This window comes from Myotis lucifugus, unplaced genomic scaffold, assembly GCF_000147115.1.
Source record: "Myotis lucifugus unplaced genomic scaffold, Myoluc2.0 scaffold_214, whole genome shotgun sequence".
Lineage (NCBI taxonomy): Eukaryota > Metazoa > Chordata > Mammalia > Chiroptera > Vespertilionidae > Myotis > Myotis lucifugus.
Genome location: NW_005871262.1, coordinates 1262011 through 1278791, shown reverse-complemented (window position 1 = coordinate 1278791; position 16781 = coordinate 1262011). Strand labels below are relative to the sequence as shown.

The 16781-nt window shown below is 48.7% G+C and overlaps 1 protein-coding gene across 1 annotated transcript; it reads left to right on the top strand.

Annotated features, from left to right (window-relative positions):
- The first annotated feature begins 6232 nt into the window (after positions 1-6232).
- LOC102430344 (cystatin-C-like) lies at positions 6233-10418 on the top strand. The gene is made up of 3 exons (XM_006097936.3): positions 6233-6554; positions 9177-9290; positions 10104-10418. The coding sequence occupies exons 1-3, from the start codon at positions 6312-6314 to the stop codon at positions 10185-10187; spliced, it is 441 nt and encodes a 146-aa protein (XP_006097998.1). The 5' UTR covers positions 6233-6311; the 3' UTR covers positions 10188-10418.
- Positions 10419-16781: the final 6363 nt, after the last annotated feature.

Sequence of the window (16781 nt, the reverse complement as noted above, 5' to 3'; positions counted from 1 at the left end):
GGGAGAAGCAAGAGTAGCAGCTGTGCGTCGACACACGTTCTCCCAGTTGCCTGCTCTCTTCACTGTCTCCTTCCCACCTTCCCCTGCACCATCCTGGTAGGGGTCTCCCTGCATCTTCTTCCCATGACCCCCACCCACAGTTTATTGTCCACACAGCTGCTGAGCTGAGATTCTGGATCAGATCCTTGCCCTGCTTAAACAGCCTCCAATTCCTTCTCGTTACCTCACCTCAGGACCTTTGCACTGGTTGGACTCAGTGCCTGAAGCTCTCTTTCTCTGGTCTCAGCAGGACTTTTTTGTCCTTCAGGTTTCAGCTTAAATGTCTGTCATCTCAAAGAGGTCTCCCTGAACTGTGTCCAGCATTAATCATCTCTCTCTTTCACCATTTTATTTTACTTCCAACAAAGTGCCTATCACACCCTGATCTTAATTATTGATCACTACCCCCCTACACACACACACACACACACACACACATACACACACACACCCTAAATTTGGGCCATGCAATACCACAACCACCAGTCATATTTGGCCATGGAAGCTAAGAATAAGAACAGTCTGAATCGATACCTGCTCTAAGTGTAAAATATGTACACAGGATTCCATAGACTTAGCACAGAGAGAAGAATGTAAAACATCTCATTAACAATTGTTTGCAAACCCTTGGTTGGTTGGAGCATCATCCCAATATGCCAAGGTTGTGGGTTCAATCCCTGGTTGTGGCACATACAAGAGAAAAACCAGTGAATGCATGGATGAGTGGGGTAGCAGACCGATCTCTCTCTCTCTCTCTCTCTCTCTCTCTCTCTCTCTCTCTCTCTCTCTCAAATTAATAAATACATTTAAAATATATACATATAGTTTGAAGAAAACAATTGCTTGCATATTTTTGAAATAACATTATGGATTTGTAAAAACTTATATAAACTGAGTCACTTCAAAATGGTGTCAAAGCTGCCATCCCCCCAAAAAAGTGCCTTGAAGATCTTACTCCTCAAACCTCTGAATACTAAAACTGGGCAAAATAACCCTTGAACTAACCCTACAGCAGTACTGTATTCCAAACAACTGTTTGCAAAACTAACAGATGTCAACCAAAGGTCATGGATGCCAATTCAATGCCAAAAGGAGTCCTCAATTTGGGGTGCAGGAATGGGAGAGAGATGCCATTTGGTTAAAAAAGCTGAATTGTGAAACAGCACAGCTGAGAAACAGCAGAATTTTTTTTCCCATCACCATTTATCCCCCTTTTCCCTCTGGTAATCATCATACTGCTTTCTGTGTCTATGAGTTGCTGGTTTTTGTTTGGTTTAGGATTTTTTTTTTCTTTCTTAATCCATTCACCTTTTTCACCCAGCTCCCCAACCCCTCATCCCCTCTGACAGCTGTCAGTCTGTTCTCTGTTTCCATTTTGTTAGTTTATTTTGTTCATTAGATTCCACAAATAAGTGAAATCATATAATACTTGTCCTTCTCTGACTGGCTTATTTCATTTAGCATAAAACTACCCTCCAGGTTCATCCAAGCTCTGTTTTGTGGCCGAGTAGTATCCCATTGTGTAAATGTACCACAACGTCTTTACTCACTCACCTACTGGGGGGCACTTGGGCTGCTTCCAAAGACTGGCTCTTGTAAATAACTATGCAATGAACACAGGGGTGCAGATATTCTTTTGAATTAATGGTTTGGGTTTCTTCAGATAAATTCCCAGGAGTTGAATTGCTGGGTCATAAGGCAGTTCCATTTTTTTATGTTGTGAGGTAACTCCACACTTCTTTCCACAGTGGCTGCATTCCCACCAACAGTTCTCCAGGTCTCCCTTTTCTCCACATTCTCGCTAACATTTATTGTTTGTTGATTTATTGATGATAACCATTCTGACTGGTGTGAGGTGATATCTCATTGTGGTTTGAATTTGTATTTCACTGATATTTAGAGACTTTAACCATCTTTTCATTTATCTATTGGCCATCTGTATGTCCTCGTTGGGAAAAATGTCTATTCAGGCCCTTTTCCAATTTTTTAATTGGATTGTATTTTTGGTGTTGAGTTTTATAAGTCCTTTGTACATTTTGAATATTTACCCTTTATCAGATGTATTGGCAAATATGTTCTCCCATTCAGTGGGTTGTCTTTTCATTTTGTTGATGGGTTTTTTTATTTTGCTGTGAAAAGATTTCTTAATTTGATGTAGTCCCATTTGTTTATTTTTTTCTTTTGTTTCCGTTGACCAAGGAGAGACAGTATATCAGAAAAAATATTGCTACAAGAAATATCCGAGATTTTACTGCCTATGTTTTATGATTCTGACATTTAAGCTTTTAATTCATTATGTTTATTCTTTTTTTCTAATATTTTATTGATTTTTAGAAAGAGAGAAAAGGAGAGGGGGAGAGAGAGAGAGAGAGAGAGAGAGAGAGAGAGAGAGAGAGAGAGAGAGAAACTGATGTGAAAGGGAAACATCAATCAGCTGCCTCCTGCATGCCCCTACCAGGGATTGATCCCACAACCCAGGCATGTGTCCTGACTGGGAATTGAACCAATAACCTTTAGGTGCACGGGACAACACCCTACCAACTAAGCCACGCTGGCCAGGGCGAAAGGTGGTCTAGTTTCATTTGCTGGCACATATCAGTCCAATTTTTTCAACACCATTTATTGAATAGACTATTTTTACCCCAGTGCGTGTTCTTGCCTCTTTCAAATATTAATTGACCATAAAAGTGTAGGTATATTTTGGGCTCTCTATTCTGTTCCATTTATCTTTTTTTATACCAGTACCATGCTGTTTTGATTACTATGGTTTTGTAGTATACTTTGCTATTAGGTAGCATGATTCCTCCAACTTTGTTCTTTATTCTCAAGATTGCTGTGATGACTTCGGATTTTTAATATATATATATCTATTTATTTATTTCAGAGAGAAAGGGAGAGGGAGATAAAAACATCAATGAAGAGAGAGAACCACTGATCAGCTGCCTCTTGCATGATGCCCTCTACTAGGGATCGAACCTGCAACCCGGGCATGTGCCCAGAACAGAAATTGAACTGTGACCTCCTAGCTCATAGGTCAACACTCAACCATTGAACCATACCTGACAGGCGACTTGGGATTTTTTGTGGTTCCATGTAAATTTTTGGAATATTTGTTCTAGTTCTGTGAAATATGCTATTGGTATCGTGATAGGAATTGCGTTGAATCTATAGATCACTCCGGGTAGTATGGACATTTTAGTGATGTTAATTTTTCCTATCCATAAACACAGTATTTACTCCCACTTATTTGTATCTTCCTCAATGTCTTTCTTCAGTGTCTTATAATTTTCTGAGTAGAGGTCTTTTACATCCTGGGTTAAATTATTTCTAGGTCAGCTTTGTGCAGTGTCATAGCCAATGAGGTTTATCCGAGGCTCAATTATTGCTAATTGAAAAAAAAATTATTTCTATGTTATATTTTTAAGCAACTGTGAAAGAGGCTGTTTTCTTAGCTTCCCTTTCTGATAGTGCCTAAAAATGCAACTGACTTCTGGATATTAATTTTGTATCCTGCTACTTTACTGAATTCATTTATCACTTCTAGTAGTTTTTGGTAGAATCTTTATGGTTCTCTGTATACAGTATCATGTCATCTGCAAATAATGACAGTTTACTTCTTCCTTTCCTATTTGGATATCTTCTTCTCATCTGAATGCTGGGGCTAGGACTTCCATTTATATGTTGAATAAGAGTTGTGAAAATGGATATCCCTGTCTTGTTCCTGATCTTAAGGGGAGTGCTTGTAGTTTTTGCCCATTGAGCATGATGTCAGCTGTGGGATTATCATATAAGGCCTTTATTATGCTGAGATGATTCCTCTATTCCCACTTTGCTGAATGTTTTTGTCATAAATGGGCGCTAGATTTTATCAAGTGCTTTTTCTGAATCTATTGATACAGTCATGTTGTTTTTATCCTTCATTTTGTTTATGTGGAGTATCAAGTTTATTGATTTTCGGATATTGTGCCAACCTTGCGTCTCTGGAGTAAATTGCACTTGATCCTGGTGTATGATCTCTTTAATGTATTGCTAGACCCAGTTTGCTAATATTTTGTTGAGAATTTTAGTATCCCTGCTCATCAGAGATATTGGCTTATAATTTTCTTTCTCTGTAGTGTCTTTATCTGGTTTTAGAATTAGGATAATGCTGGTTTCACAAAAAGAGCTTGGAAGTTGTCTCTCCTTTTGGAAATTTTTGGAATAATTTGAGAAGGCCAGGTGTTAGTTCTTCATTGAGTGTTTGTTAAAAGTCACCCGTGAAGCTATCTGGCCCAGGACTTTTGTTATTCAGGAGGATTTTTGTTTGTTTGTTTTGTTTTGTCTTGATTACTGCTTGCATTTCATTAGTTTTAATCTATCTATTCAGATTTTCCCATTCTTCCTGAATCAGTTTTGCAAGATTGTATGTTTCTGGGAATTAATCCATTTCATCCAGATTGTCTAACTTGTTGGCATATAGTTGTCCCTAATATTTCTTCACGATCTCCTTTATTTCTCTGGTGTCAGTTGTTACCTCTCCTCTTTCATTTCTGATTTTATTTGAGTCCTCTCTGTCTCCCACCTCCGCCCCCCCCCAACCCCCCCCCCTACCCCCGTTTCTGGTGAAACTAGTTTGGAACAGCAGGATTTTGAAACAACTTTGGAGAAGTGGCCCAGGTGAGGTGCCCTCAGTGTGAAGGTTCTGGTTCAGAGTTCAGCTGGGGAAACAGTCTTGCAAGGAAGCTGGCTCATATCATAATGCTCATCCCCTGTCCCTGACTGGCCCCTTGCTATGCAACTGAGGACTCCAAATCATCACAATTTGATTGGCCCAAATAGCCCTCCCTAGTCTCAAATTGGACAGGAAGGTCTCGGCTCTATTGGTTGAATTTCAATCCTAAGAACTCTCTTACCAGGGCTGCCTCACGATGCAGGAGCGTTGCACAGGCTGACCGCTCAGCCTGTGGCTTCTCTCTGGTAGGCACTGTGCAAAGGTCTCTGCCACAGTAGCTGCCAGACTCCAGTTTTACACTTGGGCCCAGTCAACCACAAGAAGCCGTCCTTGGCAGGTATTTTCTTTCCCGGAGTCAAAACAGGGAAGCAGAGGTCATAACTACAGAACTAAAAATCAGTTACATTTTTAGGACAAATATCACTGTTAGCTTATCTGCATCTGTAGAAATTCCTTCCTTAGTTTATTAACACCCATAGAAATGTCTTCCTTCATTTCAAGTAATTACCCCCTTCCCTTTATCATAAAGACCCCTCACCTTCACCTCTAATAGAAACCCTATGAGTTTCTGCCTAAAACAGTGCTTCTGGAATAGCTGCTCTTTTGAATCGCAAATCAACACTTGTCACTTCTCACCTTGTTGTGTTTTTTTTTTCAGTTAACATATCAAATATACATATTCTTAAACATCTGTATCTTTTTACATTCTTTAACGTGTCTACTAGGAAACAGAAAGCTACACATGGACTCGGTTACATCTCTATAGGGCAGCCCCTCTACAATGTCAAGTCCAAGGCTCACTTGCCCACTCGCCACCTGTTACACACAAACCCTAGACCTCCTGGCCTGGGAGAAGCCCAAGAAAGGTTTGTTGAATAAATTACATGAGTTGTGCAAAAGAGAACCCGAACTTTTTACCAATTAGAGGTTAAGTACTTCACTTATGTTCGGCAAAGATACTCCCCAGTACAAGGCGCAGATGGCATCTTCCCCAGCCTTTGAAATCGTGCCCGTGCTCTGGCATCCCCAGAATTCGACCCACTGCTCAGAGACCAAGACACCGATTTTTCCCTTTTAAAAGAATAAATTAGAATTCAGGGGTTACCAGCTGTTCAGGCCCAGAGAAGGGTGGCCAGAAGGAGCTGAGCTTCGGCGCACCCTGGAGGAGGCCTGGGAGGGTGGGGAGCGCCTGAAACGGGTGGGGGAGGAGCCCGGACGCACTTCGGCGGCTAAGCCCGGACTGGGCCGAGGGGCAGGGCTCAGGGTGCGGAGGAGCCGGGAGGAGGGGAAGGATTGTTAAGGCTGGAGATGGTGACAAAGAGGCGGCGAAGGGAGCTGGCTGGAGAAGCAGGACCCGAGGACTGAAACGGGGCAGGGCCCCGCGAGGGGCCGGTCTGCGGAAAGGGGGTGGGGATGTGACGGGCGGAAAAGGAGGAGCGGAGGGCGGGGCGGGGCGGGGCGCGCGGCATAAAAGCCTCTGCGGGCGGGCGGAGCTCGCGGCCTCTGGATCGCACCCTCCACACTCGTCTCTTCGCTCCGGTTCCTTCTCCTGGAGGCGACCATGGCCGGGCTCTCGCGCGCCCCGCTGTTCCTGCTGGCCCTCGCCCTGGCCCTGGCCCTGACCGCGAGCCCTGCGGCCGGCGCCACCGCGGGCAGGCCTCGCCTGGTGGGCGGCCTGGCGGAGGCGGACGTGAACGAGGAGGGCGTGCAGCAGGCGCTCAACTTCGCCCTGAGCGAGTACAACAAGGCGAGCAACGACGCCTTCCACAGCCGCGCCATGCGGGTGGTGCGCGCCCGCAAGCAGGTGCGTCCGGGGGTCGGGGGGCTGGGAGGATCGGGGGCCGAGGGGCCGGGAGGCCAGGGGGCCGGGGGGCAGGGCGAGGCGATGGGGAGGAGGGGCCTGCGCCCCGGGAGGCGTGGCCCTTGTGACGCGATCATCCCCGCCCCAAGCGCCCAACTCGCGGGATGGTCCCCCCGCCAGTGCTTCCCAGCCCCGCAGTGTCTCTGGTCTCTCATGTGACCCCCAGATCACGGGCTTCTTCCCCGGGCCTGGCAGCGGGTCGCGGGCACTCTGGGTCCGTGCCAGGCCTTCGCTTATGTTTCCAAGCACCAGCCCCGCAAGGACAGGGCTTGCGGTCCAGCCCCCTTATCTCCCCGCCAGGCCATGGGATTGGGGAGTCAGAGTGAGTTGGCAACTTAATGACCACAGGGAAGGAGAAACGGACTGCCTCCCGGCTGCCCTCCAGCTGTGCCACTGAATGGTTTTTTAACACTTTATTCCTCTTAACTTTTCATGTTGACATAACTTCAGACTTACACAGAACGTGCAAAACTGGAACATAGAATCCTGTAGATTCTTCCCCCAGATTAGTCCAAATGTTGCCCTGTTTGCTTTATCCACCTCGCTTCCTCCCCACATGTGTGTGGGGGTACATATATGCATTTATTTCTCTGAACCATTTGAGAGTATATATTTCCTAAAAACAGGCATTTTTAAAAAGAATCGCAGTACAATTTTGAACAGCAGGAATCAACCCTGAAACAATGACCTAATGCATAGACTTATCAGATGTCTGTGACAGGTCCACCGGGGTCCTCTGTAGCCAGGGACACTCCCGGTTCCTGCACTGCAGCCCCTTTCCCTGGAGCAGCCTGTCTGCCTGCCTCTTCACCTTGGCATTTGTGAAGGGTCCGGCCTAAATGTGCGGACTGGCACTCCGTTTGTGTGGCCCTGAGGTCTCCTCAGGATAAGATTTGGGACATGCAAACGAGGAATGTTCTCTGAGTCTCCTCTCAACAGGTGCCACTACACCAACCTCCCTGTCCTCTCTGTGCCATGGTATTGGGGGCCTCAGGCACTGAGTTGGGGCCCTCACTGCTCCCCTGGTCGCCTTGAGGGAACCGGCAAACACAGAGGAGTCCAGGATAAGCCTGCGGTATCCAGGCAGATGCTACGGCAGAGGGTCTTGCCTAAGAATCCAGAGCTGCTGAGAGGTCCTGGAGGAAAGGCCCCTGGACTGTTCTCCCCTCCAGAGGTCAGACCTCTGGAGGAGGCTCTGGGTTTTGAAGTCTCATTCCTCGCCCCCCCCTTAGATGGGTACCCCACCACCAGAAGCCAGAGGTAGTAAGTGTCTGCTGGGGTAGAGAGGGCCACCTGACCCTGCCTCTGCCAGCCCGCCCCGAGGTTCTGGCCCGATAGGGAGAGCAGTCAGCAGAGTCCAGAAGGGGATTGGAGGGCGCATCCGGAGGGGCTGCTGGGCCTTGAGCTTGTCCTTGGAGGAAGGCTGGAATTTAGACCACGGAAGAGCAGAGCATGGCCACGCAGCAGCAACGTGTGGTGCCTGCTGCAGGCCAGTGTTTAGAGCCTGTTCTCGCCTCCTCTGGAAACGTCAGGCGATGGGTCAAGATTGTTCACATTTCTCCTGCAGCCGTTGGCTGGCACTGGCCCCTTTGGATGGGACGTGCACTCCTTGCTCACCAGGTCCCTGTCAGCCAGCTCCTCTCCACTGTGACCCCAGCTTGGTGTCACAACTCATCGGCCCATGTGGGAAACTGACACCAAGGGCACATCTGTATTACTTTTGACAATGAAGATAAATTTAAAAAACAGAAAGAAAAGAGAGAAACCAACAGCAGAGGGATCGTAGGACTTGCTTGGCATCCATAGGACAGAGTCCAGAGCCTGGTCTGGGCCCCTCATCTCGAGGTTCTCCGAGTTCTCAGGAGGTGTGTCTGGGGGCTGCCTGTGTGAGCACAGGTTTCACATCTGTAATCTCAAATGTAAAAGACACAAGGTGTGAGTGTGTGGCACACTAGGAGTGTTCCCCTCACAAATAACTTGAAAGGCAGGCATCCCAGGGGCATCTTTTATTGGCGTGTGTGTGTGTGTGTGTGTGTGTGTGTGTGTGTGTGAAGCATCTGCTCAGTGGGGGCATGAATAACCTGGTTACATGGAATGAGAGTCTCGATGGGTTGGATATTACCAACTGGACTGTAAATTCAAGGGCATTGCCAGGTGAGTCTTCCTGAGGCAGAACCAGCCATGGCCCCGGCAGAGCTGTCATTTTGCCTTAGTCCCTGCCCTGGTTCCTGGTGCTGACACAGTAGATTTGCTGATACCCTGGCTAGTTCCCCAGAGCTGCACCTCCAGCTCCTGGCAGAATGCTGATGTCTGGCTCCACCTTCTATTTCCTGCCTCTCTTCTGCCAGGCTGTGTGACTCACCTTGTCAGAGCTGCTCCGTAAACAAGTTACAAGGAGGACCTGGGGCACATGGACTTGGGCAGCCTTCAGGAGGTGGCTGGGTGCCTCCTGGGTGTTGGCTCTGGCAACCCCTGAATGCTGGCCCAATGCACGCTAACAGGAAGGTACCTGCCTGGGTGACGTGGGCAGTTAATGAAAACCAATCCTTCCCTTTATGTGCACAGCTCGTGGCTGGACTGAACTACTTCTTGGATGTGGAAATCGGTCGAACCACATGTACCAAGTCCCAGCCGAACTTGGCCAGCTGTCCCTTCCACGTGCAGCCGCACCTGAGGAAGGTATGTACTTGATGTGGGCCAGGGGCCAGGCATACAGGGCAGAGGGGTGGGACTGTGCCCTGGGGATATGTCATGGGTGAGTGCTGTGGCCTGGGTGGAGTATGCAGGGGCTGGGGTGTGGGGGGGAAAGGGTGTCAGTTTGTGTGTACAGGTTCCTAATTTGAATTTATAAGGGCATTTGAGCTGGGACCTTCGAGCACCATATGCTCTGGGGGATTGTTGCCTGCTGACTGAAGGAAGCAGCAGGGTGGAGATAGGGCCCTTTAATCCCAGACTCAGCCACTGGAACAGATTAGAGGGAATTAGAGGCCTGTACGGGAGAAGCCCACCCATGCTGCCCTGCTCACTGAACACCAGACTCTACCCTGGGCTTGACTGGTTCTTGGGATGTCTCAGCCGCTGAGGAGACCTCCATCTGCTTGTCACCTCCCCAAACACACTGACTCTTTCAGGAGGTTTTCCTGTCTCAGTGCCAGCCCACTGGAGGTGGAGGGAACTTGGCTGATACCCTGCACCCTCTGGGGCTGTGTGGCTTTGCTGGGCTGCTCCTTAAAGGGCCATGCTGGGGCTACACCAGTGTGGATTCCTGCAGGGACAGGGGGATGAAGATCTCCTGGACTTGGAGTAATGGGAGGGGTCACCAAGAGGCCCCGGGTGAGCCCTGCATCGTTATCGGGGGCTCCGCAGGGTTGGGGGCGGAGAGGTCCACCAAACAACCACAGCTCCTCACCTGCACTTCGAAGACATCGTGCTGGGCCGTTTCCTTTTTGACTGAAGCCCTAACTGACCGTCTCTCTCGTTTCCCTTTTGCAGGAAGCACTCTGCTCTTTCCAGGTATACACTGTCCCCTGGTTGGGCAAGACCTCCTTGGTGAAGTCCAGCTGCCAGGACGCATAGAGGAGATGTGACAGGTGGGGCCGTGCAGGCTGCCTCTCGCTTGCATGCCCCCTCCCTGGTGGGGCCCCCTCAGTGTGCTGGCCTCAGGAGACAAACGGAGAAGCTTCCTGAGCATTGTGTGACCAGCTAAGTGGCTCTCCCTTGCTTCTTTCTGTAGAGTGCTTTCTAGATGCACCTGTGCCCGGTGCACGTTCTGCTTCCACTTTACGCAATAAAACGTGACATCAGCTACTCCTGGAGTTGTTCACTGTCTCGGGGATGTGCCTGAGGGTTTACAGTTACTTTACCAGGAGCTCCTGTCCCACTGGCTCTGGAGGGCAGACGAGAGGAGAGAGCTGACACGGACGGCCATAGTGGGCATGTTAGGGAATATGCTGCCCCATTTCGGATGACTGAGTCATGGAGGGGGACTGGGAACCAAGGAAAAAAGGAAGGGACCTATGCTGCTGGCTCTGGAGACTTGGCTGCTGCGGTAGAAAAGAAGTCAGACTGTGAGCAGGGCTGACAGTAGGGAGGAGTCAGACGGATCCCATAGCCCAGGGCCTCCCTCAGCAAGTTTCTGCAGAGCCATAGGTTTCCGCCAGATGTGCTGAGCTGATCAGACCCCAGGGGCTGATGTGATGGCTGAGGTTCCCTAGAAACTAAAGCGATAATTCACCTGCTTCTCTTCATTATACTCTGCCATGTGGACAAACACACATAAAACTGAGAAACAGTTCATGAAATGGTAGCCGAACAAGGAGCAGACACTTCTAAGCAGTCCTGCTCTCTCGCCCTTGGTATTGGGTCTCTGGAGGCAAGGGGGGTAGGGGGGGGACGGGGGAGGGTGTCAGATGATACAGAGGTTTCTGTAGCCCAGGGTCAGACACACTCAGGGTCATTCAGATGTCAGTCAGAGCCCTGGCTGGTGTGCTCAGTGGTTGGAGCATCACCCTGTGCACTGAAAAGTTGCAGGTTCCATTCCTGGTCAAGGGCATGTACCTGGGTTGCAGGTTTGATCCCCGGCCCCAGTCAGGCGTTTGTGGGAGGCAAACGATCAATGTGTCTCTCTCACATCGATGTCTCTCTCTTTTTCTCCTCCCCCCCCCCCCCAATTTCCTTCCTTCCACCCTCTCTAAAAATCAATAGAAAAATATCCTCAGATGCCCCGCTGGTGTGGCTCAGCAGTTGAGCATTGACCCACGAACCCAAGAGATCGAAGGTTCATTTCCTGGTCAGGGCACGTGCCTGGGTTGCAGGCTCGATCCCCAGTAGGAGGCTTGCAGGAGACAGCCGATCAATGTTTGTATCTTCTCTTCCCCTCTCTTTTTCTCTAAAATCAATAAAAACATATTTTTAAAAAATATCCTCAGGTGAGGATTAATAACAACAACAAAATGGCAGCTGGAGTCCCCGTAATCTCGGGCATGGCTGCCTATGCCATCACCGGAGGAGCATTAAAAAATACTGATGCCTGCTTTGCACTCTGAGAACTTCTGACTTAATTGGTCAGGGCTGGGGCCTAGGCACTGGGATTTTGATATCCAACTGATTCCCAAAGGAACTGCAGACCTGTAACTCAATTAGACTTCCTCTAAAAGTCCTAAGACTCCTACAACATCTGGGATTTGCCGGTGCAGGGTTCTCTCTCAAAGTCACGTCTGCGTCCACCTGTGCTTTTGGTTCCAGGGATCTAAGCAGATATATAACCCAGCCCCCTTCTTGATTCCCAGTAAATGAAAAGCAACCAAACAAAACCACATGAAAGCATCCTTCAACCAAAGCCTTCGTTAGGTCAGTGAACTTTTGTGGAGATTTCAGGCAGCCGAAGAGATTTCTGTGGAGCAATAACCTTGACATGTTCAACCCTTTCCTTGAAACGCTCTTGACCTCACTCCTAGAGGTAGTTGCCCTTTGACCTTCACCTCTTGGAGTCACTGATCTTCTTTCTCTCACTGGTCCCTCTTTCCTTGGCATTTCTCATTTGTCCACCCTATCCCTTTCCTGGAGATCCCTTCCCAAGGATCCCTCAGCTGGAGGTCCAAACCTCCCTCTATGGGGTAGAGCAGCTCAGTTCTTTCAAGACTTAATCACACCCATCAAGGTGCTCAGAATATAAAGGGTTTCCTAGTCAACAGGCTCTACCCTCTTAGTGAAGTCTTTTCATCATGAATAACAACATGTTTTCCTTTTACCCAAATGCCTGCGGAATCCAGGCCCCTGAGGAACAGATTAAGTGAAATGCCTGCCTGTCCTGGCCACTCCACTCCGGCCACTCCACTCGCCATGCCATGAATGGTGCTGAGGCAGTGGTTCCCAAACTTATTTGGCCTACCGCCCCCTTTCCAGAAAAAATATTACTCAGCGCCCCCTGGAAATTAATTTTTTTAAAATTTTAATAGCAATTAAACAGAAAGATATATGTATTAATGTTTCTACCTTTTTCGTAAAATATAGTAAAGAAAGGTGTAAATTAGAAACATTGAAGTTTGAAATTATGAAACTATTCATTGAACTCAGAATAGAAAGGTAATACAAAAAAAGTTAAAACAAATGCACCTGTGGCCATCACCGCCCCCCCCCCCGCCCCCATCGCTGCAGCTCCCACCAGGGGGCGGTAGCGCCCACTTTGGGAATCACTGTGCTGAGGAATGCTAGCCCTTGGCCCTGTGTGTTTCTCACATCGCATTGTCCAGGTGGAGGTAACACCACGGGAAAATCCCTGAGGTTGGTGCTGACTCACAAATCAGAGTGTGCCCGCCTTCTGATGATAAAAACAAGATAATAATTCATGTGACGACGCCCCCTCCCTTCCTCCCATTCCACCTGTTTTCAGGGAAGGTGACTTTACCTTTTGAACCATGGCTTGGAGAAGGTGACCTTGGCTAAGCCAGTCAGGACAGCCCATCACCCTAAGCCTTAGTGATTGGATTAAAGATGTCACATCACCCAAGGCTGGCCACCTGGGGCGGCAGGGGGGAGTGGGGGAGACTCCTGAGGCTTAATGTGGGACTTTGTTTAAGCTACTTAAAAAGCAGGCTCTCTCTAGCTGGGTTTGAATAGAAGATAGGAAGTCTAAAGCAGTTGTTTGAGAATAAAGCCAGATTACAGGGTGCACAATAACAGTGAAGAGACAAAAAAAGAGCAGGTCACTGACATCACCTGAGTCCCGGCACTGAGCAGCGCCTGCTGTCTGGACCTCTTAGTTACGTGAGAGGGTCATCCCCTCTCTTCAGCCTGCTGGGGTGGTTTTTCTGGCGCTTGTGCTCTTATGAGTCCTAACTGATAGAGAGGAGCAGGAACTGAATTCACCATTCATTCCTCAGAGCTGATTGCCCCACGGCATTTCTTGACTGTTTCAAAGGGGTCACCTTGCAGACAGTGCAGGTCCTGCCCTCTGGACCTGGGAGGCATTAGACCACTGATAAAAGGGCCACGTCACAGGCTGAACTGGGCCTAACAAACAGAGGCATGACTCAGACTATTAAGAGCCACTACTATAAAGAAAATTTTTTTAAATTTATTGCTCTTACAGAGAGAGAAAGGAAGGTAATAGGTTTGATCAAATAATTGAATCAGTGCCCCCTCCCCTGGGAACTGAGCTTTAGGCCACTTCACGATGGACATTCCACTTGCTGAGACCACATTCCACTTGCTAAGACCATTATCTCTCCCCTCCGGAGTTTCCCAGAATCCTCACCTGCACAGAGAATTCTCCGCCCAGAAAAAGCCTGCCTAGAGTCCTTTAAAAACCTCTGACTCTCTGTTTTTGGGGGCTGGCACCATTTGGGGGCTCTGCCCATCTGGTATCCAGGTGACCTAATAAATTTCATAAGTCTTTACCCCTTTGTCCTCGGGCGTTCCTCCTTCGGTGACCCTAACAGGAGGGAGGGAGAGAAGGAGGGAAGGAGAGAGAGAGAGAGAGCGCGCGCGAGAGAGAGATTTGTTCCACTCATTTATGCAGGGTGGTTCTGGGTGGGTTTATTTGAAATTCTGCTGACTACACCAAGCAAATGTCAATGTGGAAAAGGTCCAAATCTGTAAATCATTTATTTATAAAAGTTCATTTGAAGCAAACAAAGGATAAGCCTAGAAGCAAGATCTCCACAGACTTAGACAGATGCTTCCCAGAATGGCAGTTTGAAGTTTCTTTTATGAATTTGGAATTAAGGATGGAATGTAAGGGAGATTACATAAAGGTGGAAAAAACCAAGGCATGGATTGAATGGCAAGATAGTTAACAAGATTATGTGCACTCTCCAGGATGGTAACTCTTCAGAGTGGCCTAAAAAAGAGGCACCCTGCACAGAAATGCTCAAATCAGTTGAACACATTAGAATGCTTACATTTTCTTTTCTCCGAGAGGAAGATTGGGGAGCTTGAGAGGCTGCCCAGGATATCAGCTCCCTAAGAGGAAGGTCTTAACCAAGGGGGCAGTGGCTGAGTGGATCATATGAGTAAGTGTCAGCCTACAGGACTGTGTGTGGGCTGGCCTCTTACCTTGCATGCTTGTTGCTGCCTGAAATTCCTTTAACACAAGATGAAACCTCTTGTTCCACAATCTACACTAATAAAAGACAAACATGCAAATTGACCGTACCTTCGCTATGCCTTAAGTCACGCCCACCAGCCAATCAGAGCGACTATATGCAAATTAACCCAACCAAGGTGACGATCGGCAGCCACGGAGCTGGAGCAAGCAGGAGGCTTGGTTGCTCCAGTGATGGAGGAAGCCAAGCTTCCTGCCCGCCCTGGCCAGCTCTGAGCTCCACTCAAGGCTACAAAGTTTCAATTATAGAAGGTAAATAAATCCCAGAATAAAAAAAAGAAAAAAGAAAAAAGGAGAGGCTGGGAGCTTCCATCACCAGGGGGCTTGGCCAGCCTGAAAACGTCCCTCAGGCCCTCAACCAGACTGGCCAGGCACCCCAGTGGGAACCCCCCTCCCTAAAGAGGGTGTGGCCAGCCTGAAAACAGCCATCAGCCCCTCACCCAGGCTGGCCAGGCATCCCAGTGGGGACCCCCACCCTGAAGGGGGTGTGACCAGCCTGCAAACACCCATCAGCCCCTCACCCAGGCTGGACAGGCACCCCAGCGGGACCCCCACCCTGATCCAGGACACACTTCAGGGCAAACCAGCCGGCCCCCACCCATGCACCAGGCCTCTATCCTATATAATAAAAGGGTAATGTGCAAATTGACCCTAACAGCAGAACGACCGGAAATGACTGGTCACTATGACACACACTGACCACCAAGGGGCAGATGCTCAATGCAGGAGCTGTCCCCTGGTGGTCAGTGCACTCCCACAGGGGGAACTCTGTTCAGCCACAAGCCAGGCTGACGGCTACCAGCACAGCGGTGGTGGCTGGAGCCTCTCATGTCTCCTCAGCAGCACTAAGGATGTCCGACTGCAGCTTAGGTCTGCTCCCTGCTGGTAAGTGGACATTCCCCAAGGGCTGCCGGGCTGCCAGAGGGATGTCTGACTGCCAGCTTGGGCCCGATCCCCCAGGGAGCAGGCCTAAGCCAGAAGGTGGACATCCTCCGAGGGGTCCCAGACTGCAAGAGGGCATAGTCCGGACTGAGGGACCCCCCCCGCCCTGAGTGCACAAATTTTTGTGCACCGGGCCTCTAGTCTATTTATAAAAGCCTAAGCCACTGCTATGACGCACACTGACCACAAGGGGGCAGATGCCCAATGCAGGAGCTGCCCCCTGGTGGTCAGTGCACTCCTACAACGGGAGTGCCACTCAGCCAGAAGCCTGGCTCATGGCTGGCGAGCGCAGATGCTGTGGGAGCCTCTCCTGCCTCCACAGCAGCACTACCAAGTGGCAGTGGCAGCGGCAGTGGCAAGCACAGTGCAGTGTGGTGGAATGAGTGGCAGCAGAGCTGAACGTGGCCCCATCTGGGGCTCCTCCCTAGCCCCCTGCCGCTTCAGCACTGCTACATCCCTCAGAGGGATGTCATACTGCTGGGATCGGGCCAAAACCAGCAGTCTGACATCCCCTCAAGGGGTCCTGGATTACGAGAGAGTGCAGGCCAGGCTGAGGGACCCCACCCGTGCATGAATCTGTGCACCGGGCCTCTAGTTTAGAGATAAACCTTAAAATCTGAGGGTAAAAATAAATAAATAAATAAATAGATAGATAAATAAATAAATAAATAAGGGGCATTTCAAATGTATGTTAACTTAGATGCACAAAAACAAAGGATATCTCTAGGCAAAAATATCCTTTTACTAAAGAAGTTGTATGCCTGGGGCATGACTACCCACCATGACCTACCCAGTTAAGAATTTATCATCAGATCACCATGCTGTGAGGTTACTTTCCATAGAATTTTTTAATTTAATTTAATTTTATTTTTTTATCCACAAAAGTAATGGAAAACCTTGCCAAATTTTGTTAGGTACCAGGGCTAACCTCTCTACTTTACATCCCATTTTCTCTGGAGCCTTCAGAAGCCAGTGTTAATGTAAGAAATGTCCAAACCTGTAGAGAATTTTTATGAGTTTATTTGGGCCTACCTGACGACAATTGCTGGGGAGCAAAACCCCAGTGGATTGAGAAAATGCTCTGGATAGTGGCAGTTTTACAGCTTATTGTATATATAGTAACA

Excerpts from the sequence above, each read along its gene's own strand:
- LOC102430344 (XM_006097936.3), top strand. The coding sequence starts at position 6,312 with ATGGCCGGGCTCTCGCGCGCCCCGCTGTTCCTGCTGGCCCTCGCCCTG. Across the intron at positions 6,555-9,176 it reads TGGTGCGCGCCCGCAAGCAG|CTCGTGGCTGGACTGAACTA; the intron begins GTGCGTCCGGGG and ends TTATGTGCACAG. Across the intron at positions 9,291-10,103 it reads TGCAGCCGCACCTGAGGAAG|GAAGCACTCTGCTCTTTCCA; the intron begins GTATGTACTTGA and ends TCCCTTTTGCAG.